Below are 27,412 nucleotides of genomic sequence, written 5' to 3'. Positions count from 1 at the left end.
ATCTCTAAGGCTTATATGATCATATAGTCAGACATAATAAAAACATACCCGTATCAGGACCGTATGACCAAAAAATAGTATTAAATGAGTAACTCGCCAGGGCAATACTAATAAAAATAGTACTAATATTTTTATTAACATAATTATTAGTATTTGCTTTTGTTTAATATATATATCTCAATTATTTTTAGATACTGTTAATGTTTAACGCAAAGTATCATATAACTTAGTAGTAACCTAAGTAATAGTTATTAAAATTAGTATAATATTCGACGTAAAAAAAAACATTCGTTGTATTAAATGGTTCTCATAATTTGAATATTTACAGTATATTAATAGCATTATTAGATTCCAAGAGCAGTCCGATTTGCAGCTTTTTGTATTGTATTTTTGTATCTTTAATTATTTGTCGGTTTATTGAAGTTTTAAAGTAATAAATGGCTTTAACCGTGTTAAATAGTTAGTATACAGACATAAAAACTCTTAAAAATAATATAAATGATAATACTAAATATAAAATTACTAATATAATTATAAGAAGTATTTTTCATAATGTTGATAAGATACTTTGCTTCCTAGATCAAATTTACATCGATTTTGAAATAGTTGTTTTGACTGAAATTCATCAAAGGGACAATATTTAAATTCTTTCATAAAAACGGCTATGATACTATTTACAATGGGGATAATTTAAACAAATATAATAAAGTTGTCCTTTTAATTAAAAACTCTTATTAATTAGAATATTGGAGATGACCCTGCCGGAAAATCAAAATTGTAGATATAAACTTGTAATAGGTTGTGTATATATAGATTACCAAGTTTAAGCAAGATCAATTTTAATAGGGATTTTAATGATTATTTACAAAATTTAAAAAAATACAAAGCACATATTATAACTGGCGACATGAATATGGATCTCTTGTCACTCATTGTTGAAGATGAAAAATATAAAAATATTTTTACTCTTTTGAATTATCATTCCTATATTAATGACATAGCTAGGCCTTCTTCAGGAACTTGATTATTTTATAATTAAAATGTCAAATAATACTACGTTTACAAACATAAAATCTTATATTTTTTAATATGATTTAACAAACCATTATCCTATAGCTATAACGATAGACGTAAAAAATTAAACTTCTACAGGGGATGAAATTCGAAAATAAAAAAATAATATTAATTATCAAAAGTTAAAACAGGACTTAAGTACAGAAGGATGGTTTTTCGTATATAATAAAAACAGTGTGAATATTGCATGTGATTATATTGTTGATAGACTTAACTTTTTAATTAATAAAAATACGCAGTCCATAGTACAAACAAGAAAAAATACTAACTACTTAACTTACTACTTAAGATGCTTTTTATATAAAATAATTTATATAAAAAACTTCTTAAGCAACCGCAAAATCAGCAGATTAAAACAGAATATCACGAAAGAAAAAGAGTATCCTAAATCAACAACAAAAAATAAGCATAAGAAATATATGGCAAGATTTAAAATACACTGCTGAAAGAGATTTTAGATATATTTCAAATTGGTTTTAGAATAGCCGGCATTCACTTAATGTAAAGAAAATAAAATATTATTATAAGCTTTCTAGAATTGGACCTTGAGTGGTTAATCCCAAAATCTCAATTTCCGAGACAGAAACCATTAAATATTTAGGAATTATTGTAGATCAAAATCTTAAAGGAATATTCACATTAAACATGTAATTCAGAAGTTGAGAGGTCTAATATCCAAATTTAAGTACCTAAAGGCTTATTTAGATATTTTACACCTGGTGATAATCTACTATTCGTTAATACAATTTCAACTTACTTACGGAATAACCAACTGAAGAGAAGTTGGAGATTCTTATATTAAACCTCTAAACATCATACAAAAATGACTACTTAAAATATTATTTAAAAAAAAAATTGTCTCCAACTAATTTAATATTTATTAAGGAAATCAAATTATTCGACATAAGACAATTATATATACAAAATTTGCTAATAAGCAATTCTGAAAATAAAATACGCTTGGAGCTAGTAACTCATCCCGATGCTACAAGAAATCACGGAAAAAAAAAGCAAAAAAATATTGGACAAAGATGTTCGACATTTATTGGTCCTAAGGCATTTAACATAATTCCATATGATCTTCAAAATTTAATTGAAGAAAAACGCTTTAAAATAAAACAACAAGAAAGCCTTCACAGAACAAGTTGCCAAATTTTACATGACTTAGTAAATATTAAATAAAATATACTAAATAATATTAAAAAAAAAATGAGTCTTATTAATGAAATCAAAGTTAAATTAAAATACACTTAATTTGACTTATATGAACCTAATTGTTACTCTGACCGGAAAGATATCATGACAAATGTCCAAACGCTATTTATCCTTAGTTAACTTTAGTGTAGTAACAAAAAAAAACACATCAATGAGGACAACTTGGACAACCATGATTTTTTTCGCTTATTTGTAAGCATATACTTATTTATGATGAATGTAAAATTTCAGCAAATAAACGTATTATTATTATTTTTAATGTCTTATCACATAAACTTTGCGACACCTGGTATGCACAAAGCTACATATCATGCGCACCCCAATGTATCTTCGTACACCAACATGTAAATTAGTAGTTACAATGCCAGAAGAAAAAAAGCCGTAGAAAAACATCCCCGAAAAAAGGGTTGCCACTTTTTTTACTAACCAGAAAAAAAAACTTAAATCTAACGTATAACTTTTTTTTGGTACATCCCGTGTATTAAAACGAACCTATTAAATGTCTAGTAAGGGGGGTTAAGAAACCGTGAATATCTCGACAAGGGGTGACAGAATTCGCTTCGTCATATTGTTTTACTCGTGGGGTTCCAAATGGGGTGTGATTTAAATAATTTGAATAAAAAAAATACAAACAAAAGACTTTTTGCTTTCGGTTAAATGAAAAGTTGCCTATATGGATCTCTGGGGATTTTGGTGCAATTTGCTACTGTTATGGTGCATTAAACTATACATTTTGGATTAAGTATTAAAAAGAATAGTCTATTCACTTAAATCTTATTGGAACAAAACGATCCAATAAAAAATAATCTGATATTTTTCCCTTTAAAATAACACAAACAAGATATCTGTATAATAATTGATCAAATGTCTCAAAGTTTGCATCTTTTGCCAATTTTAGCAAATGTTTCCATTATTTCTTTCAAATTTTGTTCAAGGACTTTGACCTACTTATATAAGTAGACCGATCGGATATAACCTCGAATACAAATCACTGAATTTATTAGTCCTTAGTTGGTTTCACTTCTTTGTAGTCTGAAGCATAAAGACCATTGTATATTATCAGTATTTTTTGAGGTTCATTAGGTTATTTATTATTGTTAAATATAATGTTTATAGGCAGAAGGTTTTTACTTTTTATCGCCCTGAGGATGGCCCAAAATAAGCGGGAACGTCGACAGTATAAACGTCCAAAACCTGAGTTTTATTTAACCCCAGATGCAAGTAACAAAAGATTTTTAGTTACAAAAAAGAACAATTATGATTGTAAGTACTAAACTATTAATAATTTGAATTTTATTAATAAAAGAAATACAAGAAAGATTCTTTCTAGGAACTGACATGTAATTATTTGAAACGCCCTTTACACAAAATTACGTTAAAAGCTTGAGCAATTTCTTCCAGCGGTTGAATAAATCTAATAATTCAAATACCAGGACTGCTTGCCTTATTAAGAGAAAAGGAATTTTTTAATATTATGCCTAAAATAAAACACATTTTTTAAGGTATTTCTAGTATCTCCTTAATAAAAAATTAAATAAATATTATACTGTAAGCTTTCTATTATTGTGCCGATTTAAATGACATTTAAATTTTTTGATTTTCTTGTGATGACTGGTTAAATGGAACAACAATCAAGGCAAGCGAAATATAATGAGGTTTAAAAATACGCCAAAGATGCATGAACTGATTTATTAATTTTAAATTTCTGTTTTTTTCATTTCTTTTATGAAAATTAATTACGTGATTAAAAATGTGTTACAATAGTCAATTAAGTTATGCATTTTTAGTCTCCAATTATTTATTGCTGGCCTTAGACGTCTTGGAAATATCATTTCATTGTTTAGCCAGATTGAAAAAATATATTTTGCAGTATTGGGCTTTAGAAGTTTTTAGGGTTTTTTTTTAAGTTTTTTTACAATAATGCTTAATGCTCTTTACTTAATGCTAAGAAGCTACTAAGGCTGTAATTATGATACCGGCCAATATATAATATCAGAAGAAGTCCAACATACCGTGAATATCTTGACAAGGGGTGACACAATTTGCTTCGTCATATTGTTTTACTTGTGGGGTTCCAAATGGGGTGTGATTTAAATAATTTTAATAAAAAAAGTACAAACAAAAGACTTTTTGCTTTCGGTTAATTGAAAAGTTGCCAATTTGCTACTGTTATGAAGCATTAATTTTTTTAATCTGTAAATTATAAATAATAGACTATTTACTTGAATTTTATTAGAACAAAACGATCCAATAAAAAAATAATCTGATATTTTTCCCTTTAAAATAACACAAACAAGATATCTGTATAATAATTGATCAAATGTCTCAAAGTTTGCATCTTTTGCCAATTTTAGCAAATGTTTCCATTATTTCTTTCAAATTTTGTTCAAGGACTTTGACCTACTTATATAAGTAGACCGATCGGATATAACCTCGAATACAAATCACTGAATTTATTAGTCCTTAGTTGGTTTCACTTCTTTGTAGTCTGAAGCATAAAGACCATTGTATATTATCAGTATTTTTTGAGGTTCATTAGGTTATTTATTATTGTTAAATATAATGTTTATAGGCAGAAGGTTTTTACTTTTTATCGCCCTGAGGATGGCCCAAAATAAGCGGGAACGTCGACAGTATAAACGTCCAAAACCTGAGTTTTATTTAACCCCAGATGCAAGTAACAAAAGATTTTTAGTTACAAAAAAGAACAATTATGATTGTAAGTACTAAACTATTAATAATTTGAATTTTATTAATAAAAGAAATACAAGAAAGATTCTTTCTAGGAACTGACATGTAATTATTTGAAACGCCCTTTACACAAAATTACGTTAAAAGCTTGAGCAATTTCTTCCAGCGGTTGAATAAATCTAATAATTCAAATACCAGGACTGCTTGCCTTATTAAGAGAAAAGGAATTTTTTAATATTATGCCTAAAATAAAACACATTTTTTAAGGTATTTCTAGTATCTCCTTAATAAAAAATTAAATAAATATTATACTGTAAGCTTTCTATTATTGTGCCGATTTAAATGACATTTAAATTTTTTGATTTTCTTGTGATGACTGGTTAAATGGAACAACAATCAAGGCAAGCGAAATATAATGAGGTTTAAAAATACGCCAAAGATGCATGAACTGATTTATTAATTTTAAATTTCTGTTTTTTTCATTTCTTTTATGAAAATTAATTACGTGATTAAAAATGTGTTACAATAGTCAATTAAGTTATGCATTTTTAGTCTCCAATTATTTATTGCTGGCCTTAGACGTCTTGGAAATATCATTTCATTGTTTAGCCAGATTGAAAAAATATATTTTGCAGTATTGGGCTTTAGAAGTTTTTAGGGTTTTTTTTTAAGTTTTTTTACAATAATGCTTAATGCTCTTTACTTAATGCTAAGAAGCTACTAAGGCTGTAATTATGATACCGGCCAATATATAATATCAGAAGAAGTCCAACATACCGTGAATATCTTGACAAGGGGTGACACAATTTGCTTCGTCATATTGTTTTACTTGTGGGGTTCCAAATGGGGTGTGATTTAAATAATTTTAATAAAAAAAGTACAAACAAAAGACTTTTTGCTTTCGGTTAATTGAAAAGTTGCCAATTTGCTACTGTTATGAAGCATTAATTTTTTTAATCTGTAAATTATAAATAATAGACTATTTACTTGAATTTTATTAGAACAAAACGATCCAATAAAAAAATAATCTGATTTTTTTCCTTTAAAATAACACGAACAAGATAGCTGTATAATAATTGATCAAATGTCTCAAAGTTTACATCTTTTGCCAATTTTAGCAAATGTTTCCATTATTTCTTTCAAATTTTGTTCAATGACTTTGACCTACTTACATAAGTAGACCGATCGGATATAACCTCGAACACAAATCACTGAATTTATTAGTCCTTAGTTGGTTTCACTTCTTTGTAGTCTGAAGCATAAAGACCATTGTATATTATAAGTATTTTTTGAGGTTCATTAGGTTATTTATTATTATTAAGTATAACGTTTATAGGCAGAAGGTTTTTACTTTTTACCGCCCTGAGGATGGCCTAAAATAGGCAAGAACGTCGACAGTATAAACGTCCAAAACCTGAGTTTTATTTAACCCCAGATGCAAGAAGCATAAAAGATTTTTAGTTACAAAAAAACAACAATTATGATTGTGAGTACTAAATTATTAATAATTTGAATTTTATTAATAAAAGAAATACGAGAAAGATTCTTTCTAGGAACTGACATGTAATTATTTGAAACGCCCTTTACACAAAATTACGTTAAAAGCTTGAGCAATTTCTTCCAGCGGTTGAATAAATCTAACAATTCAAATACCAGGACTGCTTGCCTTATTAAGAGAAAAGGAATTTTTTAATATTATGCTTAAAATTAAACACATTTTTTAAGGTATTTCTGGTATCTCCTTAATAAAAAATTAAATAAATATTATACTGTAAGCTTTCTATTATTGTGCCGATTTGAATGACATTTAAATTTTTTGATGAGTTTCTTATGTTAAATGGAACAACAGTCAAGGCAAGCGAAATATAATGAGGTTTAAAAATGCGCCAAAGATGTATTTACTGATTTACTAAATTTAAATTTGTGTTTTTTTCACTTATTTTACGAAAATTAATTACGTAGTTAAAATGTGTTACAATAGTCAATTAAGTTATGCATTTTTAGTCTCCAATTATTTATTGCTGGCCTTAGACGTTTTGGAAATATCATTGCATTGTTAAGCGTGATACCGGCCAATATATAATATCAGAAGAAGTCCAAGATCTTTCCGTATCCGTTTGTAACACTTGTCTAATTTAACTAAAGACTATTCGCCTAATAACCCTCTTAAACGATATGAATTATTGGATTTCTTTAAAAAATTACCGATAAATTGATAAATATTTTTTTAGCATTTTATGAAGTTCTTTACTACCAAACTCATTAATATTAATTTAAAAAAAAAATAAATGTAGTGAATGTTTAGTCTCAACTTTCTAACTTTACTTTGTACTTACCTCTTGGTTCCAGCCAAGGGAGTGTGACATAGTCGGATCTATGTGTTCTGCCATAACGCTCATCCAGTGAACCCATCCTTGTGCCTGTTGGCTGCCCATACCACCACCTTGATGGCCAGCTGGGCTGCCTCCAGTTTGTGAAGTGTCCCATCCGAAGGCTTTCTGAAATAACAAATTAACTTATAATATATAAAAAATATTTTCTCGAAGTCATGAATTAATTTGTTTGACATGTACAGTTATACTACTTTAATTATAAGCTAGGTTACTTTCTTGTTATTATCATGTCTCGAAAAATGTAGGTCTGTAGGTTGGTGATAGCGTCAAGTATCCTGAGTACACATTCACTTTTGAACAGTGTTCTGAGGCAGTCGATAAGAAAATAAAAGAGGTTATTAAAAAGATCTAGGGCTTTTTTTCCCTACTACCCTATAGTAGTTTCACAATAGGTTTAAGACAAGGTAGCTTGGCCGTAGTAGGTTGAGCAATGAAAGATAACTGGGTGTAGAACTCAATGCTGATTTATTCACAAAAATTAACAACTATTTATATCAATTTTCAGATAACAATTCGTGGTATTTATAAAAATCAAGATGAGCAACGTAATTATAATTTCAACTATTTGCCAATTACGACCTTGCGAACAAACGTGAGCGCTTAAAATCCATCGCAAACACCTTGATCGACTAACATAAACAATATTATATAATTATGCACTAAAAAATGTCGTTTAGGCAGTTTACTGTATTGGTGAGCACCGTTCTGAGAAAAGTGGAGAATTCCTTAAGGTGCATAGTAAATTAAGTTATATTTTAAATCATTTAAATAACATGGATTGTACAGGTGATCCGGAAAAGCAAAAGTCAAAGTTCCAATTGATGGCTATGTCACTGATGTTAGTCAATGTGTTGCGTGATGCTATTTCCAAGCATAAAGCTCCTGGCTTGAGCCTACTTGAGTCATAATCTAGTGGCAGTAATGTGAGTCAAGTTGCGGTACAAGAGTAAGATAAAGAAAAGCAGGTCTCTAACTCTGACTAGACCTGACAATACTGAAAAGTATTGCAGCAGTCAGCTTTGGCTAGTTCAGCAAAGTAGTTCTTCTAAGTAAAGGAAACTTGCAATTCTCCGTCGATAAAAAAGGTTTATTCCTGAGTGCTTTCCTGAGAAAGGTTGAACAACCTCGTATTATTTAGCATGTTCCTAAAGAGGTATACTTAAGTAAGTCTAAAGCCTATCAGTATTATTTGGCCTACCACTTGTGACGAATTTGTTGTTTTGCTTTGTGATAAATCACAACCTTATAATTTGAACGAAAAACCTTTTGACCAAATTTGGTAAATAACTCAGGATAAAAGTATTATTATTTATTTAGTAGTTATGGCTAGTACTCCTTTAAAAACCTTACGTATCCTATTTCTAAGGAGGCTAAACTTAAAATTTTACTTCAAAACCTTGCACGTTTCTATCAGAGTCAACTGGCGTTAGTAGATGTGACTTCTATAAGCCATATAGTTCCAGTTCCTTGTTTCACCGCTTAGAGGAAAGGAGAAAAGATGTCAAAAGTTACTACCAACAATCTAGGCGTGCCCATCTTCTTAAACCTGGTCTAGCTTATCTTCATGAAATCCCTCAGGTTGCAGCTGGTGTTTCCTGGTAAAAGTCTCTTTTATAGCCTAAATTCTGCTTTCTTAATTAAAAAGATAGTCAGGACTTTTCCAAATTATAAGTCGAGACACGAAGTAAGGCACTTCTGAGCCTGAATGACGACTAAGATAGTGCCAATAATCGATTTTAATCGATTCTCAATTTTGTTCTTGACCATGCTCAAAATGATGAATGTTCTACTTGCGGGTAGATATTCTAGGTAAAAAAATTTTAGGTCTTCTTGATTTAGATGGTTCACGAACAGTTATTGGTTGTCCTGGAAGCTGATTTCGTCACTCTCCCTCGGCCTCGATGCTAGTGAATCTCCTATTTGAAGCCTAGCAAATGGCTATAGATGTCCAAGCCTAGGAACTTGAGATACCAATGCATGTTAGGGATTGTACTTGCCTCATAAAGACTATTACTACTCCAGATCTTCTCGTCGTATTCATTTTAGATACAGACTTTTAGAGGGCCATAGGTGTAGTCCCAGATCTTAGGTGTTGTAAAATATGCTTTTCTGATTAACTTGAAATTACTCTTGGATGAGTAATAAATTGAAATGCAGAGATCAGTTAGAGCAATTCATTTAGTAGGGTTAAGCCTATCAAACATCGATGGCACCGTGTATACCCTATCATGCAATAATATATTGACAAGGAGCTCTATGAGATGTTGGAATTTGGTGTACTAGAACCTTCGAAAACTACTTGGGCATCCTCTGGTCTTATGGTAAAAAAGAAGGATGGTTCATTTCGCCTCTGTGTAAACTATGAGCGTAATAGTTATCCTCATTTCCAAGCCACTAAGACTCTATATAAACTTTGTCAGAGCAAGTACATTTCGACCTTGGACATTCGACATCCGGACAAAGTTCGCTTATTGGCAAGCACCAGTTGCAGAATCCTCTCGTCCTTATGCAGTTTTTATGGTTCTAAATCGTGAGCTTTTGCAATATAAGGAACTTCTTGGTTTACATAATGCTCCTGCTACATGGCAGAGACTTATCGACATTCCTTTTGATGCTGACTTCAAACCATGTATTTTTGTCTATCTTGGCATTGTGGTGAGGCCAATCTTACCTTGGATCGAGAAAATTGTCAGTTTTGTCAACCTCAGTTAAAATACCTTGGTTACGTTGTTGACAGGAACGAGTTGCCTAAGGATCCCGATAAGATCATTAGTGTATAAAGGTAAGTTTTCAGAGTTAAGGCATATTATATTGTATTTACGTTGGAAGTTCTCTAAATGGTATAATTGTCATATTTGCGAATTAGAAAATCTTGAAGATTGTTGAAACTAAGATGCTTCCTTAAAAGGTAATTAGTCCAATTTGTTTTTTTGAAGATCATACAGAAAATCCAGTTATAGTTAATGGTGTTCACTATTAATGTAAGATAACATGAATTTTTTGGCGCATTCGAGAATTAAAATTGTAGATTTTAATATCTCTGGTTTTAACAGCATAATGCCACTCGATTTTTGGGAACCAGTTTGAAGTTTTATGCGACCCTCTTGTTATGTCTTAAATTAGAAAACTGGTTGATTCTGGTATAATGTGCTGTGACAAAAATGCAATACATCCAAGTGTTTCTAAATTTTTCATAGGCTGTTAACATTATTTTGTTATCAACAATGTTTTGTGATTTGACGTTGAGAGCAAAAAGTTAGTTCCTGATAAAAATGTATATAGAGAGGAAAACGAGCACAGGCTGAGAATTTTAAAATTCACAGTGGTTATATCTGACAAACCAGAAAAAAATGGCCAGAAATGATAAGAAAAAAAATAAATATTGTAAGAGTAAGTTTTCCCTTATCTTTTCACCCCCAGACACCCTAACTATTTTATCCTAAATAATAGCCCCCTGCTTATAATATCTTTATTTAAAGTTTTTATTGAATGCTTTTGAATTGTGCAAAGATATATTAAAGAAATTCTTTTCAGATTTTTTGGGTTTCTTAACTATAGTCCAATAAGTCATTGGCTTGTGTTACATAAATTATGCTCTTTCGTTTTTAGTAAACCACTTATCCTGTTTTTTAAATGTTATCTTACAGCAAGATTTCAATTTGTATCCTAGAATGGTTTTCAATTAGAATTATGCATGGCTTCATGCAGTATCCTCCAGGGGTCAAATCTATCATCACTACTGTGTTTGCTTTATATAAATCGCCTCTCTAGTATGATTCTGAAATTTATCCTCTGCTAACGACTTAAAGCTCTATGTTAGGATAAATACAATGGACGATTGCACTTTTCTAGAAAAGCAAATTAATATTCTGCACAGTTGGTATGAAAATAAACTTCAACTAAACACCTCTAAATGTAAAGTCATGACATATGCTCGAAAATGCAAAATACGATTGTTAACTAAGTTTTGTGTTTCATATTCACTCTACCGTGTCGTCGGCTAGTAGACCTTTAGGGTTTATAATACACAACTGTAAGCTATTTAATAGTGTCGTATCTCTAAAGGTAATGCATAATTCTTAAATGTGGACAAAGCTTAAGTATTGTTATTTAATTTGGTATTCTATCTCTCAGTTTAACGTTGATGTACTGGAGAGTGTTCAAAGGAGATTTCTAAAATTTCGTATCTTAAATTGTATTGTGTCTCTTCAAAAAATATTTTGCTATTTAATCACTATAATTTAGAAGAATGCTTATTTCTGCTAAATGTATTGTATAAAATAATTTAAAATCTTGTCAATTATCTATACCTTTTATCAATCATAAATTTTTGAAGGCCTCATGGCAGTAATTTTAAAGTAGCATGAAACTTCTTACCCTTAAAAATGTCTATTGATTTGGTTGTAAGTTTATCCAGCACTTTGTCATCTATCAGGGATCTATTCAGAAATAGTAGAAGTGAATTTGATTTACAAATAATTAAGCCCCAGAATTGTTTTCGGATAGAAGGTTTTATGACATGTGTTCATAATGCAAATAATATTTATGTGCTCTTTATAGCAAAGTCCAAAAAAATCCTTGCCAATGTGAAAACAAATTGAAAATTGTCTCTAGGCAAGTTCCATTACGCTAATATTTTTATAGTTAATAACCTTATAATCAACTAATAAATTTTATGTAATTTGACGTGAATTTTTCCTGCAACCTACTTTTATAATTTTATTATATTATTATTAAAGGACAGCCAAATGATCACTTTGTAAATCATTATAGTGAAACGAGGGATCATCTTCAGTGACAAAAAAAAGTAAATAAATGATCGAACATTTTAAAATCGAACGTCAAAACTACAGTAATAAAAATGTCATTAGGACTCGCTAATATGGCCTTAGTTATTTTAAAGTTAAAAATTTTTCGTAGTAATGGATAGGTGGAGGTATAATGGATCGGATAGATAATGACTAAAGAAGTTCCTAAAAGAAACCTTATTTAGGATAATGAGATATTAATATTTAAGTGTGTGTTTATATGCCAGAAAAGTGTGAAAGTTTACTTGGATATAAACCTTTTAAAAATAATTAACTTACAAGACTTCAAAATTATATTCTAGATATGTTTGACTGGAGATAACGTAGGATTATTATAGGATAAATAAGTTATTTTAAAATATAGCAAAAAGGAAGGAAAACCACAATATATGTGGCAATAATTATTAATTTATATTGTATACATTATTTAAAATATATCTCTGTAGGTATTAATGTACCAAGTATGAGAGCCTAGGCACAAATATTATTTTATTTTTTATAATAGATGTACTGTATATTATTAATGACTTTTATTTTAATTACTTCTAATTATTTTTCAATCGGTAGGGTTCTCAATACTTCTATTCACGTGAAAAAATGTTTTTTTTTATTTATATAATTATATTTTTATTAACATCATATAATACGTGCTTAAATGAATGGTCAATTAACTATTATTATTAAAAGAAAATCTAACTAAATCTATTGGCAAAGAGTCAATTAACTTACTTTTAGTTTATTGCATTTTTTGGTCAAATGAAATTCTTTTATTATAAAAACCAAGAGTTCAAAAATATTATAAATATTCTTCATAAATTTAATACACACAAACTAATAGAAAGCAAATTTAATTTATATAATAGGATAGTTTTCCATTTTAAAACAAATTATAATTGTTGTAACATATGTTTTGTATCAACTATATTAGTAAATAGCCATTTATACAAATTTTGAAAAGGTTGAGGTGCATTTTATCTACGGTCTTTGAAATAAAAATGCAAGAAAATTGATAATAAAAATATAGAAAAATTTACATACAGTACGATTTTCTTATTTGAAATAAATTCACTAAATCTTTAATTAATAATTTTTATCTAATCTAAAAAAAATTATACAAGGTGTTAAATGTGAGATATGACGTCACCGACGACTATTTTTTAAAGGACAACCCTATTTTTAATGACTATTATTAAAGAGTTTAACAAGTTACACATGCGCGCCAAATTTTATTTTTTTACTTATTGTCTTTTAAAAGATAATTCACAGATAATATTTAATTCGAAAAATTAATTCAATTTCATAGTGTTTCTTTACTAAATCTCCACTTACTAACTGACAATAGCCTAAATAGAACTGAAACTCGTTTTATTAATTTCTAATTACTTCTTATTCGGTTTGTCGTACTTTTCAAAAGGCTTCCTCTCTTACTCAATTTTGCACAAAAACCTATTTGATAATCTATTTCTTTCCAGAGTTTCAATTATTGGAATTAGGTTATACGTTATAAAATTCACATTTTGCAAAAAAGACAACCTTGAACTCCTATTATCCTAAACAATTATTAAATCCATCCCTAAATAAGTTATGCATTAAACCACATAATAGACATTCTTTTTTCCTACAAAAAGTTTTGAAACTAACTTTTTTCCTAATTCAAATATCGTTAAACGAAAAATTCAAAATTTTACAATTTTTATTATTTTTGAATCCTATTTTATGAAAAAAGCTTAGTTATGTGTATATTAATTATAAAACATCAAGTCATAAGTACAGATGAATTATATCCAATTAAGTTATGCACTTCAGGATCCCATTTAGTGTTTTTTTATAAAAACTGACCTTACAACCCTACCCAAAAGAAAGCAAACAGTTCAAATTATTAACTGGGTTCATAAAAGCGATTTGTCAATACAAAAAGTAAGTTCAATTTCATAGTCTTTCTTTACTAAATCTCCACTTATCAACTGACAATAACCTAAATGGAACTGAAACTCGTTTAACTACTTCTTATTCGTTTTGTCATATTCTTAATATTTGTTGGTTTGCTCTTCAAGTAAGAAAAAGTCCAAAGGTGTTAAGTGCGGAGCTCTCCTTCCTGTCCCCTTCTGCCAAATGCCTGGAAATACATAATTCAGGTATTCACGAATATGTATGTATTGGAAAACGAAGAGGCGCTATCCGACTAAAACCAGATGTTGCTTTTTAAGATATCAAGCAATAGGACAAGGACAAAATTGGCAAATTCGGAACTAGGTCCTCCTGCAATAATTTTAAATATCCTGTTCTATTAAGATTTTCTTGGACGAAAATTGGTGGATTCCTGCCCAAACATTGACAGTTCCTAAGCGTTGAGTGCGGTCTTCACTTATCCAGCGAGGGTTTTTGTTGTTGTTGATGATTTACCATACCAATAAGTAGTCTGTCTAGTAGATCTATAATTTGTTCGCAAAACTGGAGTCTTCTATTCGGATCATCTTCAGAGAGTACCTAAGAATTGTTACTTTATGGGGATCTAAAATTTTCATCTTTAGGAACTCTTGCTATTCACGACTGGCTAATTTCTAGTTCCCTAGCTAACTGCGTACTGGGGACATGTGAGTGCAATAGAAAAGAATATTAATTTTCAATTCTTCACTACGCAGTGCGATGATGATTTTTTGTTGGTCTTAAATGCCCATTTTTCCGAAACTATTTTACAATCTTGCTTTTGGTACTTTACGATATGGGTGGTAAATCAGGGTACTGCTCTCCTAAATAAATGGATATCTTCATTCTGTGTTCTGATCCTGTCTTCGTAGGTAATCATCATTAGAATTTCAATCTAATAAAAAATAACAAAAAAACTTGTTTGTTATTATTCGGGGGAGAACTGCTGCCCGGCTTCTTCCCCAAATAGAGGGGGACACAATTGTTAATTGTGCCACTGGAGAGTACTAGTGGACTGTAATTATTTATTCTGTCCACAGCTTATATGGCACTGAACTAATTAACTTAATAAATGAAACAGAACTTTTGCAATTCGAAATATGCTCATTTATTATATGCAAAGACAGGAAAATGGAACAGTATAAAGCAGTTGTAAATTATGGATTGTCTTTACTTAAGTTGACCTTATTTACACTGACTTTGCTTCTTAGCAGGTAACTTCTCTCACTTCTTACTAAGTACTAACAATATTGCTTATACTCTAATCACAATGGGTTAAAGACTTTAACCTATTGGGTCGTATGAATAAAAATGAGCATTTAGTATCTACTCATGAATTTGGAGCAAATACTCCATGTCATATGAATAAAAATAGGGAGCAGATGCTCCACTTGAGTAGGTACTCTTATGTATAATTTGCTGCGAGTTCATTCTCAGTTTTCCTATGAATAAAAATTTGTTGATGCTCCTCGGAAGGAGAATGTACTCCACAATTTTGGAGTCTGATATATAGCAGACTTCAGTTTGTCTACGGCAGAACTATGGCTGAGTTCATTCTTAATTTGCGTTCTAAAAAATATTACAAACCTAGAAGGCGTACCTATGATCGTGATTTTAAAGTGTTATATCGATTTACTAGAGAACATGTAGAGTGGATATCAAATCACTTTTTGGGTACAGAATCTGGAGAAAGAAGAGGTGGTGCTATAAATAACATTGATAAAATGAATTTTTGAATATTTTTGAGATACGTTGGTGATCCGGGTTTCCAATCAGAAGTAGGAGAAGATGTTGGTGTTCATCAAAGTTCTGTCTCAAAAGTAGTGACGGAAGTTACTGAGAAGCTAATAGAAAAATGTGGTCTGTGGATAAAATTTCCTCACACTGCTGCCGACATAATAGAGGCAAAACAAAAGTGGCAATCAAATTATTCTTTTCCTTGTGCATTGGGCGTGATAGACTGTACCCACATAAAAATAAAAAAGCCACCTATTCATAGCGATGAATACATTAATCGCAAAGGATATCACAGCATTAATGTCCAAGCCACATGTAATTCAGATGAGTGGTTTACAAGTGTAGACGCTTCATGGCCAGGATCTGTTCACGATTCACGGATTTGGAGCAATTCAGAAATTTCAAATATTGCGAGGAATGATTTTCATAGGTCGCAAGCACTACTCTTAGGAGATGAAGGATATGGTATAGCACCGTGACTAATGGTACTTTTTAGAAATCCTAATACACCACAAGAACGTGCTTATAATAATTTATTTACAAAGGAACGTGTAATAATTGAAAGATGTTTTGGTCAACTAAAACAACGATTTCCGATGCTACAATATAAAGTGCGGGTATCCATAGAAAAAGTTCCAAAATTTGTCATATGCTGTTGTATATTACACAATGTAGCAAAATATTTAAAAGATGAGCTAGATCCTATGGAGCTCCCATTAGAAGATATCCCACTTGCGTATCCGGCAGAAGAGGAGTTGGATAATAATAATATTAGAAGAAGCGGGCAACGGAGGCGATCTGAGTTAGCAGATGTCATTCTTGCTCTCGCTTGAAGTAAGTAAAGCGTGGAAAGAACTTATTTATCATTTTTATTATTAACACTTTAGAAAAATGTTTTTGTCACATGTTAGAATTCTTTATTTCGTAAGTGATTCTAAAAAGTATTGACACATTATAATTTGAAATATGCTTGTCCATTGTCAGCTTGAATGATATTATTATTGCTTGAATTAGATTGTTCATCAACATCTCTGTTTAGCTGTCTCTTGAGTTTTTCCTCTTTCATTTCTAAAACTCTCAGTTGTTTCAGTAAAACTAGTCTTTGTAGTTCGTTATTCGAGAGTTGTTTAGTAACGTTTGTTTCATATTCTTCGAGAGGACTACCTTTATTATGTTTCTTTTTTTTAGGTGCATGTTGTACTGTACTAATAGCATCATCATTTGCTGCACTCGTTTCAGAAGCAGAAGTTGATTGCCTAGGGATTGTATCTTCATGGCCGATTTTCGTCTCTGTTTGTTGTATGCCGACGGATAATGCTCCTAAAATGAAAAATTAAATAAATATTCATACAGTTTCTATATTAAAAAATGGACAAGTGATAAAGTTTCGTAAATAATATTGTAACTTTTTTTTGTTTCTAAGCTACAAAAATGTCTGTCTAAAATACTTGATCAAATGTTAAACAATAAGTAATTAATTATTATAAACAACATAACTTTATAAATCATTCAATTTTCACAAAATAATAAATAATAGCAAACTTTAGATAGGTTCACTAATATATATGGTAATTTAAATAAAGTTACTTATGAAAAAGATATTAATTAATTTACCTGGAACTTTTGCAAGTACTGGATTTGTGTTGCCTTCCATGATTTCCAACAAAATCTTTTCCCAATCCTGCAGCACAATTTTCTTATTTCCAGTCCTGTTTATGTCAGTCTTTTTCTTGAGTCTGGATTTCATATTATTAATTTTTTTGTACATTTGACTTGTCGTTATTTGTGACCCGAAATTCAGCTTCCACTGTTTGTTAATCAGTTCTATTGCTTGGCTTTTTGACTTTCGGACAGCTGGTGTTTGTGACTTGGATAAAAGTATGGGAACATCACGTAGCATGTTTACAAATCCCATTTGGGATTCGCAGACTTCAGTTTCTTCTTCACTTTCACTCATTGCACACTGATACTTGAATTTATACTAATACACGAATATGCGAAACGCGGCACTTGTTTATTTGGTGTTTTTTCAGGTGCAGACTTGTTTGGAAATATCGAGTATCTACTTTATGTATTCGGAGCACATACTCCTCTCGGCGAATTATTTTTATTCATATAAAACGGAGAACAAACCAGCACTTCATGCTCATGCTCATGAGTACATACTTGGAGTTTCAACTCAAGTATTATTCATAACAGCCATTGTATCAACACACGACGCGCGACGGCCGAACTCATAACTAGCGACAATAATACAGTTAGTTTTAACTGGGCTTAGAGTATAAGGGTACTTGCGGACCTTCCTAGGTCACTAAAGGTGTAAAGAGAGAAAGAGAAAAACCCGTCTCGGGTATTAGGGGTAATGGGGATAATAGGGAAAACTTCCGTGAGCAACTTCTCACTTCGATCGCGAATCGACTTACACAGTACATCTCGGGGATAGTGGCCCAACCTAACTTCTACAAGAACTAAGATCGACTATGTTAACTTTACTTTGATCGTCTGACTTTTTACAAGCTTATTTTACTTAGTGGGTGTAAAAGTGCTCAACAAGTGCATCTTTCATCAACAAGCGATATGAAAAAGGGCTTAAGACCTAAGAGCTTGACAGTTTCATGGCAATTTATAGGATATATTTGTTGTCTTTAATAGTTTGAAGCGTTTAAAAGTAACTACTTTAAATTGATTATTTTCTGACCTATGGGAACCTTTTAGGGATCGATGGTGTCTTTAAAATTATTAATATAAGCCAAATAAAATAAATACATCCCGATGGCAGAAAAGGGTGTTGTTGGATTAGTTCCCAAGTTATCACAATGCCAAGATCAGGTATTATCATTCTTGAATTCGAGGCATTTATTAAAGAAAAACTATTGAATCGACTTCATTTTTCGAATTAGATGATGTTTATTAAATATTTTTTAAAAGACAAGAAGTAAAGAATTTAAATTTGACAGGCATGTGAAGCTTGTTAGAAATAGACACCCTGCATACAATGTTTTTTTACGTTAAAATAAAGACAATTTAACATACAAATCGACGTATCCGAGCATATGTCCAAGTAAAAGAACAACCAAGTTAGAGACTCGCACTGTAAAATAAACCTATGACTAAGTTAACAATGTAAGCGGTTGTTTTTCCCAAATCACCCTTACCTGATCAAAATCCCGATCTTTCCCAAAAAACATGTTCTTATAGACGTTATTTTTGTCGTCTCCGTTCTGGCTAGCCATCACCGCTTTCGCCAGCAAAGTTTTATAAAACTGAGTGGGCAACAGGAGCTGATTGTTGTTGTAGCTGTCCAACTTATTCATGATCTCGTTGTATTTTAGAGCGGGTTTGTATAAGTTTAAGCCAGTTTCGTTATTGTTGCTACCACCCACCGTTCCGCAGGAATCACTCGAATCCGAACTATCCATGACCGCTTCCGGAATTGGGCGTATCGTTGCGGCCATCTTGGACCCAAATAACTGTTTGAACATCGAAGCAGACAGTTTGAGTTTTAATGTTAAAGATTTTTCTTAATCTTTTGGTTATTTTATCCTAGCTATATTTATATATAATTTACTATTGTTGCTGACTAAGTATCTTACTTATTCTAAGGATATATAAGAATATACGAAGCTTTTTTTTCTACGGTAGTAAAATATGAATTTTGTTAATACTATGTTGTTTTTTTTTTTGCTTATTGTTAGGAACTTGGTAGACAGTAAGGAACTATGACGGTTTAAAAATGGATTGCACTGGGTCTAACCCATGAATCGCTTGAAGGTATACTGTTAGTTAAGTTTTAGTTTTATGAGTTCTGACACTTTATTTCTGGTTTTTATCAACAAAATGGAGCACTAGAAGAACATGAGATTTTATTAGAAAGCTATACTTTATGTTTGCAAAGTATTTTTGAAAACTGGTGATAGAAACATATGTCGACGTGTGCAGGTAATAATTTTATTTTAAGTTTAAAGCGTATTAGGTTTAGCTATAAACAACTAGATCCAAGGAGTTATTATTAATATATTAAAAGAACAAAAGTGTTAGTCTTAAAGGTTAAGAAGTTTATAAAATTAAATCATCATTTATTAAAAGTTAATCAAAAGTTTAGGATTCTTTTTATATTCCATATACAAATTTCTAATACAGTGTAACTATTAAACGTAAAGGGTATGTTAAAGTATGTATGTTATTTTAACTTCAACAATTCAAAATATTTAAATATTAGCTCTGTTTTTATAAGTATAAGCTTCTTAATTTTGTCGGATATTAGGACCATACATATGGACCATACAGGTTGGAAAATTGCAGATTACGTACTGTCCAAAAGTCTTCCTTTCTTTCTCAATTTTACACAAAAAACGATTTGACAATATATTTCTTTCCAGAGTTTTAGTTATTGGAATTAGGTTACGCATTATAAAATTTCACAACTATTCTTGCACATTCAAAATTTCAAAATTAAGTATGTAGAATTTTACATATTTGAATTATTTGAAATTGCATTGTGTAAAAAAAAATCACTTTTCTACAAAAATTGATTTTAAAACACAATTTTTATAAAAATAAAATGATAATTTTTTTTATTCAAAATGTTCATTTTCAAAAGAAAATTACATATATGTTTATTTTTTGCAAAAAAGAAAACCTTAAAATCCTGTTATCCTAAATAATATATCATATAATACACATCCATTTTTCTGTAAAAAGTTTTGAAACTAACTTTATTCCTAATTCAAATATTGTTAAACAAAAAAAAAATAAAAAGGTTTTTATTATTTTTGAATCCCATTTTATGAGAGAACCTTAGTTATGTGTGTATTAATTTATAAAACCTTAAATCATAAGTAAAGATGCATTATAGCCAATTAAGTTATGCTCTTCTGGATCCCATTTAGTTCCCTTTTTTTTATAAAAACGGACCTTACAACGCATGTTTTATATTAATAAAATATTTTTGTTTTTTTTTTCAAATTAAAATACGCGTTTTCAAATAAAAAATTCCAAACATTTGCAAAACTCTATCTGTAGAAATTCCATTTAACAAAAAAAACTCTTCACTTTAAAGAGTTTCTAAGAGTTCAAATTATTAACTGAGTTGATGGAAACAATTCGGCAATTCAATGTAAGGATTTATGTTTAATTACATTACATTACATACATAAATGTGATTTTGAATTTTGAGACATCAGTTTGTCTTCAAGATTGATAAAGTGCAGAGGAACCATAATCCATACCAATACTATAAATCTGTTGCCAGTATTCAAAAACAAAAACATGTATACAAATGCTTAAAGTATTCCAAAACTTATTTTCCATTACATAGAAGTCTTTATCTTTCTATGTTCGAAATTAGTCTCGGGAAAATGATGAATTTTTCAATTCCGTGTACATTGTATATAAAATAGCCCTATAATTTTGCGCAGCCATATTATAGGGCTATTTTTTATTGATGGGTCTTTTACCTTTTGCCAAAAATGCCTTCATTTACTACAAAACCAATTTTTTTCTGCCATTCAAATCCACGAAATCATATCAAATGGTTTCCTAGATTTCCAGATTTGTTCCCAAGTGACTTTCATTTTTGGGGTTATCTTAAAGAGACCATTTCAAACACGAATTTAGTGAATTTTTCGTTGAATATGGGCATTCCATTTTCCTAGAGACTCTTAAAATTACCAAAGGGCTTTTAACTTATTGTTTTGCCAAACAAGTAGATCTGTTTAAGCATTTTATTAATTTATTTTTATTGAAATTACTATTCTATGTGAGTTGTACACAATGTATAACTGTGGACAAAATAATAGAATATGTGCACGACGAAAATAAAATGTGTTACCAAATACATTTATATGTAATGAAAGATGCAATAATATGAAATATGTCAACATTAAAAGATACTATTAAGGCAAATAATTTATATATTTGAATACGAAAAAAATTATATTTATTCCTCTTATTGTATAGAGGCAGTGTTTTAAAAAAAAATGAATATAATTATATTAGTTTAAAGAAATTAAGAAATTTGATAAAGGTATCTCTTGATAAAGATATACTATGCTAGGAATTACAAATAGCTTTTCACAGGTCGTCTTCATTTTTTGAATTCTCTCATGACACAGCATTCTTAATGTCTTCCCACAAATTCTCGATAGGACTGAGATCTGAAGTCGACTCTACGCAAGCCATTCTAGAACGGCTGGTATGTTTAGGAGCATTATCATCCATGAATTCATAGAATAGCATTTTATATTGTGCATAAGCATAACCTCCCTCAAAATATTAACATAAATATGGAACGTCATAATATTGTTTATCCAAAATATCGGTCCTACGCCATAGTATGAAAAACTTGCACCATGTTTAATTGTCGTCTTAATAGGGATAGGTGGTATTCAATAGGCGCCTAAAGTATATTCTTCGTTCTGTATTATAAAAAAAAATAATTTGCTTTTATCTGACTATAAAATATTTCGCCATTTAGACGCAGGTGTAATGCAACGTTTCTTTGCAAATTTAATTCTTTTCTTTATTTGCGTTATATTTAATAATAGTACTTTTTGTGGACTTCTAAAATTTTAAAGTAATTATAACCATTTTATATGCAATCAAAGTCAGTCTCTTACTAACATATCATATTGAAAAACAGCGACGTAGCAGGGGAGTGGCAGAGCGCGTAAAATGCTTGCGTGCGCGTTGCCATATTTCGCCTTTAAGCACCTCTCTATGCGTAATGATCGATTCCCCATCCTGTATATAGTCCAATTATATACATCAAATCAAATCAAATCAAAAGTAATTTATTTGCCATAAGGAGTCAATACATTCCTAGAAACAAAATAAAGATAATATATTTTAAATTACATCTTCTCCCGGCAAAAAGGTCTGTTTCGCGATTTTCAACAACCGATACTCTTTAGCTACTGACAAAAGAAGCCAACAGTGGGATAAACTCGTCAACTTAAAGTTAATTAATAAGGAAACTAAAAAAATTACAAAAAAGATCATCAAACTAAATAAATTATTACAGAAAGAATAACAACAGATTTACACGAGTGTGCGCTAGAAATCAATACAAATAATTAATATTTTAATATATTTTTATTTATAGTATAATTTTTTACATATTAGCTTACTTTGTAGAAGTTGCAGTTTATAATTTTTAAATTAAATAAATTATAAGATTTCTTACGTGAATAGTAAAAAACTATATAGCAATTTAAAATGTCATAGTTCGTAAACAGTAATTACTAAATACAGGAGTCGTTCAAAAAGTTTTAGTTTACTGCTTCCTAGCCAGAGATGCGTTAACCCCGGAACGTTTGCTATAAATAAAAATAAATTTGAGTGTGAACTATACGCTGACTTTCATCATAGACTTCTTTAGAAGTCTTTAGAGGAGCGTTTGATTTTGAGTTGCGTACCGTAACTACAAAAAATAAAACTGCGAGTGAGATTTAAGCAGAACTGTGTAGTGCATTTGGTGTTTAAGTCTCCAGATGGTAACAAGGTAGTGAGGAACATTCGTGAATAATCCAAAGTACTCGCATGATACTGATAAGGGAAAAACAAGAAAAATTACAGCAATTTCGATGCCAAGTGTTCCGGTATCTACCTACTCGCCATACTTGACTTTAAATGACTATAATCTCTTTCCTGTAACGAGCGGGCCATTTAAAGGTCAACGATTCAATTTGACAAAAGAAATTCGTACAATACTTCAAAAATTTAGATCTATTGTGCGTCGTAATAAAAATCAATGGCGTAGCAAGCCAGTAGCAGAGCGCACGAAATGCATGCGCGTGCGTTGATATATTTCGCCTTTAAGCACCTCTCTATGCATAATAATTGATTCTCCATCCTGTATATAGTCCAATAATATACATTTTAGCTTGCTCTATACATGTTGCAGTTGATATCCTATCGATTTTATATGTTTGAAATCAAATCTTATCAATTTTGATTTAAAAGAAATAAAATATGATTTTTTACATGAATAGTAAAAAGACTATATAGCAATTTAAAATTATATAATTCGTAAACAGAGTCCGTATTAAATACAAGGGTCGTTTCAAAAGTTTCAGTTCACTGTTTCTTAGCGATAGATGCGTGAACCGTGGAACGTTTGTCAAGCATTGTCGCGTCATATCTGAGTAGTTTGCCATAAACAGAAGTAAAATCGAATGTAAACTGTACTCGTGAGAATGTTTTATCATGAACTTGCCCTCAGAAAAGCGTTCGAATGTGAGTTACGCTTCGTAATACGCTTTCTAACCAGAAAAAATAAAACTGCGAGCAAAATTCAATCAGGATTGTATAGTGCATTTGGTGTATGAGTCTCTAGATAGTAACAAGTGGCAAGTAAGGGTGCAATTAAAATTCGTGAACGATTGGAAATACAGTATCGTGTACATACCGATAAGTTCAAAATAAGAAAAATTAGTAGTAGATGCCAAATGTTTCAGTATTCTGGCCACTCCCTATAGTTAATTCTAAGTGAACATAATCTTTCCCTGTGAAGAAATAGGTCATTTGAGAATTCACGATTCAATTCGACAAAGGAAATTCGTACCATACTTAAAACATTTAGACCCTGCTGGAGTCATATCTAAATCTCTAAATCCCTTAATAATTTCTTAAAAAAAAAAAAAAAAAAAAAAAAAAAGCTCGTTAATCTAGATATACAGAGGGTCGTTGGTAATCACCTCCTCACCTCTAGCTAACATCACGTTAATATGTCAAATGGGAACCCACATCGTGTGACACATCATTGTAAGAAGCATTAAAATGTCTATTCGACAGTGCGAAAAAAAACTAAACCGGTTGACGTACAAGCGAATAGTAAGGAAAAATCTATGGTAATAAAAGACATTTTATTAACTTACATTTTGATAGGTCAAACGGTTGCTTCATAGTGTCACATATTACTTTAAATGGCAAATATTTTCCCATCTTATTTCGCCAAAAAAGTTGATGCAAGTTAAAGCGATTTACGACTAAAAATCTTGATGATATAAACAGTTCGTTAAGTGCAAATATTTTTTTTAACTATGCATCTATTATTTACGATAAAATAACTACTACGATTTTTTTAATAGTATATTATTTGGTATATTTATTTCACTAGTATTTCTTGCAGTACCTAATAGGTACAAAAATCACACTGTAGTAACTAGCAATTTTAATACGTCTAAAAACCAGTTGATTATTATTGTTAAAATTGTCATTCGGATCTCAGTTTAAAATTTAGAAGTGCCAATAATTTAAAATGATGTATACGCTAGCCCAAAGAACATAATTTTTTTAAGGTGTTGAAGATCGGTGCGCTCATAGAATCTCCAGGGCATTTAATGACAGATATCCAGACTAGAACGTAGGCCATAAATATATACTAGAATTGGTAAGGAAGTTTGAGGAAACGGGATCTGTTTGCAATAAGAAGTATACTGAGGATACGGTCGTTAATGAAGCATGACAAAGTGAGGTGTTAAGACAATTCAATCCAACATTATCTATCCCCAAAGTCGCATAGTTAACCAATATTTCAACAGGTTCTGTACGCAAAATTTTGAAGAAAAAAAACATTTTTCCCTACAGAATTCAAATCCTTCAATAACTAGGAGAAGATTTTGCGTACTGATGTGCCAGCGAATTGACGAGGACCCCCATTTACTAAAGAATATCTGCTTCAGTAACGAGTCAACTTATTTTCTGAATGAACTGGTAAACTGCCATAAGTGTAGATACTGGTATAATGAAAATCCATACCTTTTTCGAGAGGATTATACTCAGTATCCTGAAAAAATTATTGTATGGACAGGAATTTATGGTAACGAAATCATCGGGCCATTTTTTTTTAAAGAAAATTTAACTGGAAAAATTTATTGGCACCTCCTCGAAAATACAACATATCCTTAAATGGTCCAATATTTGGAAAACCAAATGGCTGAAAATAGTGTTGGGATACTAAATAACTCGAATTTTCAACAAGAGTTCCGCGGCACTACGCTTTGACAGTTCGAGGGTGGCTTAACGAACGTGATGCAATTGAATGGCCCGCACGGTCGCCAGACTTAACGCCACTAGATTTTTTTTCCTTTGGAAGTATTTAAAAAGCGACAGTTTATTAAAACACCACCTGAAAATATGAATGATTTTAAGCTCAAATTACTGGCAAATGTAGAGATATTAGCGGACAAATATTTGCTAATGTTCGTGAGAATTTCATGTGAATGTTTGAATGTGTTCCAAAACAAGATTTTTATTTATTATAAACCTTTTTACCCCTCACTGTTTATAAGTCTATAATAAATGTTTTATATACCGTTAGATGGTAGATTGTATGTTCTTTAACACGATGTACCACACTATAGACAGTCATTTGACATGCCAAAATATGACATTTATATGAGCCATTTTAGCTCACTATTTGCTGATACGTCAACCGATTTGATTTTTTTAGCACTGTTCATGTGTCACAAAATTAAACGTTCCCCTGTATATCTAGATTGACGTTTTTTTTTTTTTTTTTTTTTTTTTTTAGGTGTAGGTAAGGATTGTGTGTGGTGCACTCCGTAGCATGTTTGTTTTAACCGAAAAATAACATTGCGTAAAATTTAAGGTTCTACAGAGATACTACTATTAAATTCTACGGTGTATTTGGTGTTTGAGTCTCCAAATAATATCAAGGTGATGAGCTAAATTGATTTGATAATGAAGACTTGCACGATACTTATAAGTGAAAAACAATAAGAATTATAGTAACTTCGTTGACAAGTAGTGTTCCGGCATCCCCCTACTCGCCATACTTGACTTTAAATGACTATAACTTATTTCCAGTGATAAAACAGACCATTTCAAGGTCAACGATTCAATTACGCAGGAACTTCGTGTCATACTAATTTACTTTTGGTTCAACCGTCATATGAAGCAGCAATTAAATAACTTGTTACATAAAAAAATGCTTATATAAAGGTATCACTTAAGTGACGGATCCTATAAAAAGATTTAAGAGATTTAACTTAAACAAAAAAAAAAGAATTACTTTATGCAATTTGAAAGATTTTCTGCTAAATTAAACCCTGTGACTGTCGGGAGAAACCATTTAAAGTGCTTTATGTTTATTTAGTTCCAGAAGAAAAGAAGGTATATTTTTAAAAAATATCTAGAAAAAAACTTAAAATAGGCAGCCTAAAAAGTATTATTTTAAAGAAATTACTCGTGTGATAAATCATTTAGAATCCGCATATATTTTACTCATACGATCGTAAGGTTCCGTATAACCGTTAACTTCCAGAACTATAAAATCGGTTAAATTTCTTAATTTTAATTTACAAACTCCACCTTTTCGCCATAAAAGGGCGTGTTTAAACTAGGCCACTCCATTCCGCCTTTAACCCCCCCAAAAAAAAAAGGAAACATAAATATTAAACGTACTAAAAGTTAAAATAATTTTGTAATTATCGGGCATGTATTGAGTATAAGTTTTTGTCGCTGATGGAAATATAATTAAAACATAAAATGGATTTTAAATTCATATCATAAAATTTAAACAAACTGCACGGGGGGGCGCGCTTA

The 27,412-nt window shown here is 30.6% G+C and overlaps 2 protein-coding genes across 4 annotated transcripts in view; both read right to left on the bottom strand.

Moving 5' to 3' along the window:
* The window catches only part of LOC126738967 (zinc finger protein rotund), a 539,771-nt gene that overhangs the window by 295,679 nt on the left and 216,680 nt on the right, over nt 1–27,412 (bottom strand). For 2 of the 3 annotated variants that reach the window (XM_050444475.1, XM_050444477.1), the window contains exon 3: nt 7,317–7,478. In XM_050444475.1, the coding sequence (XP_050300432.1) occupies nt 7,317–7,478 (162 nt within the window). Of the gene's footprint in view, nt 1–7,316; nt 7,479–18,999; nt 19,690–27,412 lie in introns of all 3 variants that reach the window. The other variant, XM_050444473.1, reaches the window with a different exon arrangement.
* LOC126738969 (uncharacterized) lies at nt 16,486–17,920 on the bottom strand. Its single transcript, XM_050444479.1, has 2 exons — nt 17,459–17,920; nt 16,486–17,164 (listed from the first exon to the last, which is right to left on the bottom strand). Exons 1-2 carry the CDS (start codon nt 17,799–17,801, stop codon nt 16,797–16,799), a joined length of 711 nt encoding a protein of 236 aa, XP_050300436.1. The 5' UTR covers nt 17,802–17,920; the 3' UTR covers nt 16,486–16,796.

The sequence above is a fragment of the Anthonomus grandis genome, chromosome 7, assembly GCF_022605725.1.
Source record: "Anthonomus grandis grandis chromosome 7, icAntGran1.3, whole genome shotgun sequence".
NCBI lineage: Eukaryota > Metazoa > Arthropoda > Insecta > Coleoptera > Curculionidae > Anthonomus > Anthonomus grandis.
The sequence above is the reverse complement of the archived record's forward strand: the minus strand, read 5'-3'. Positions and strand labels throughout refer to the sequence as shown.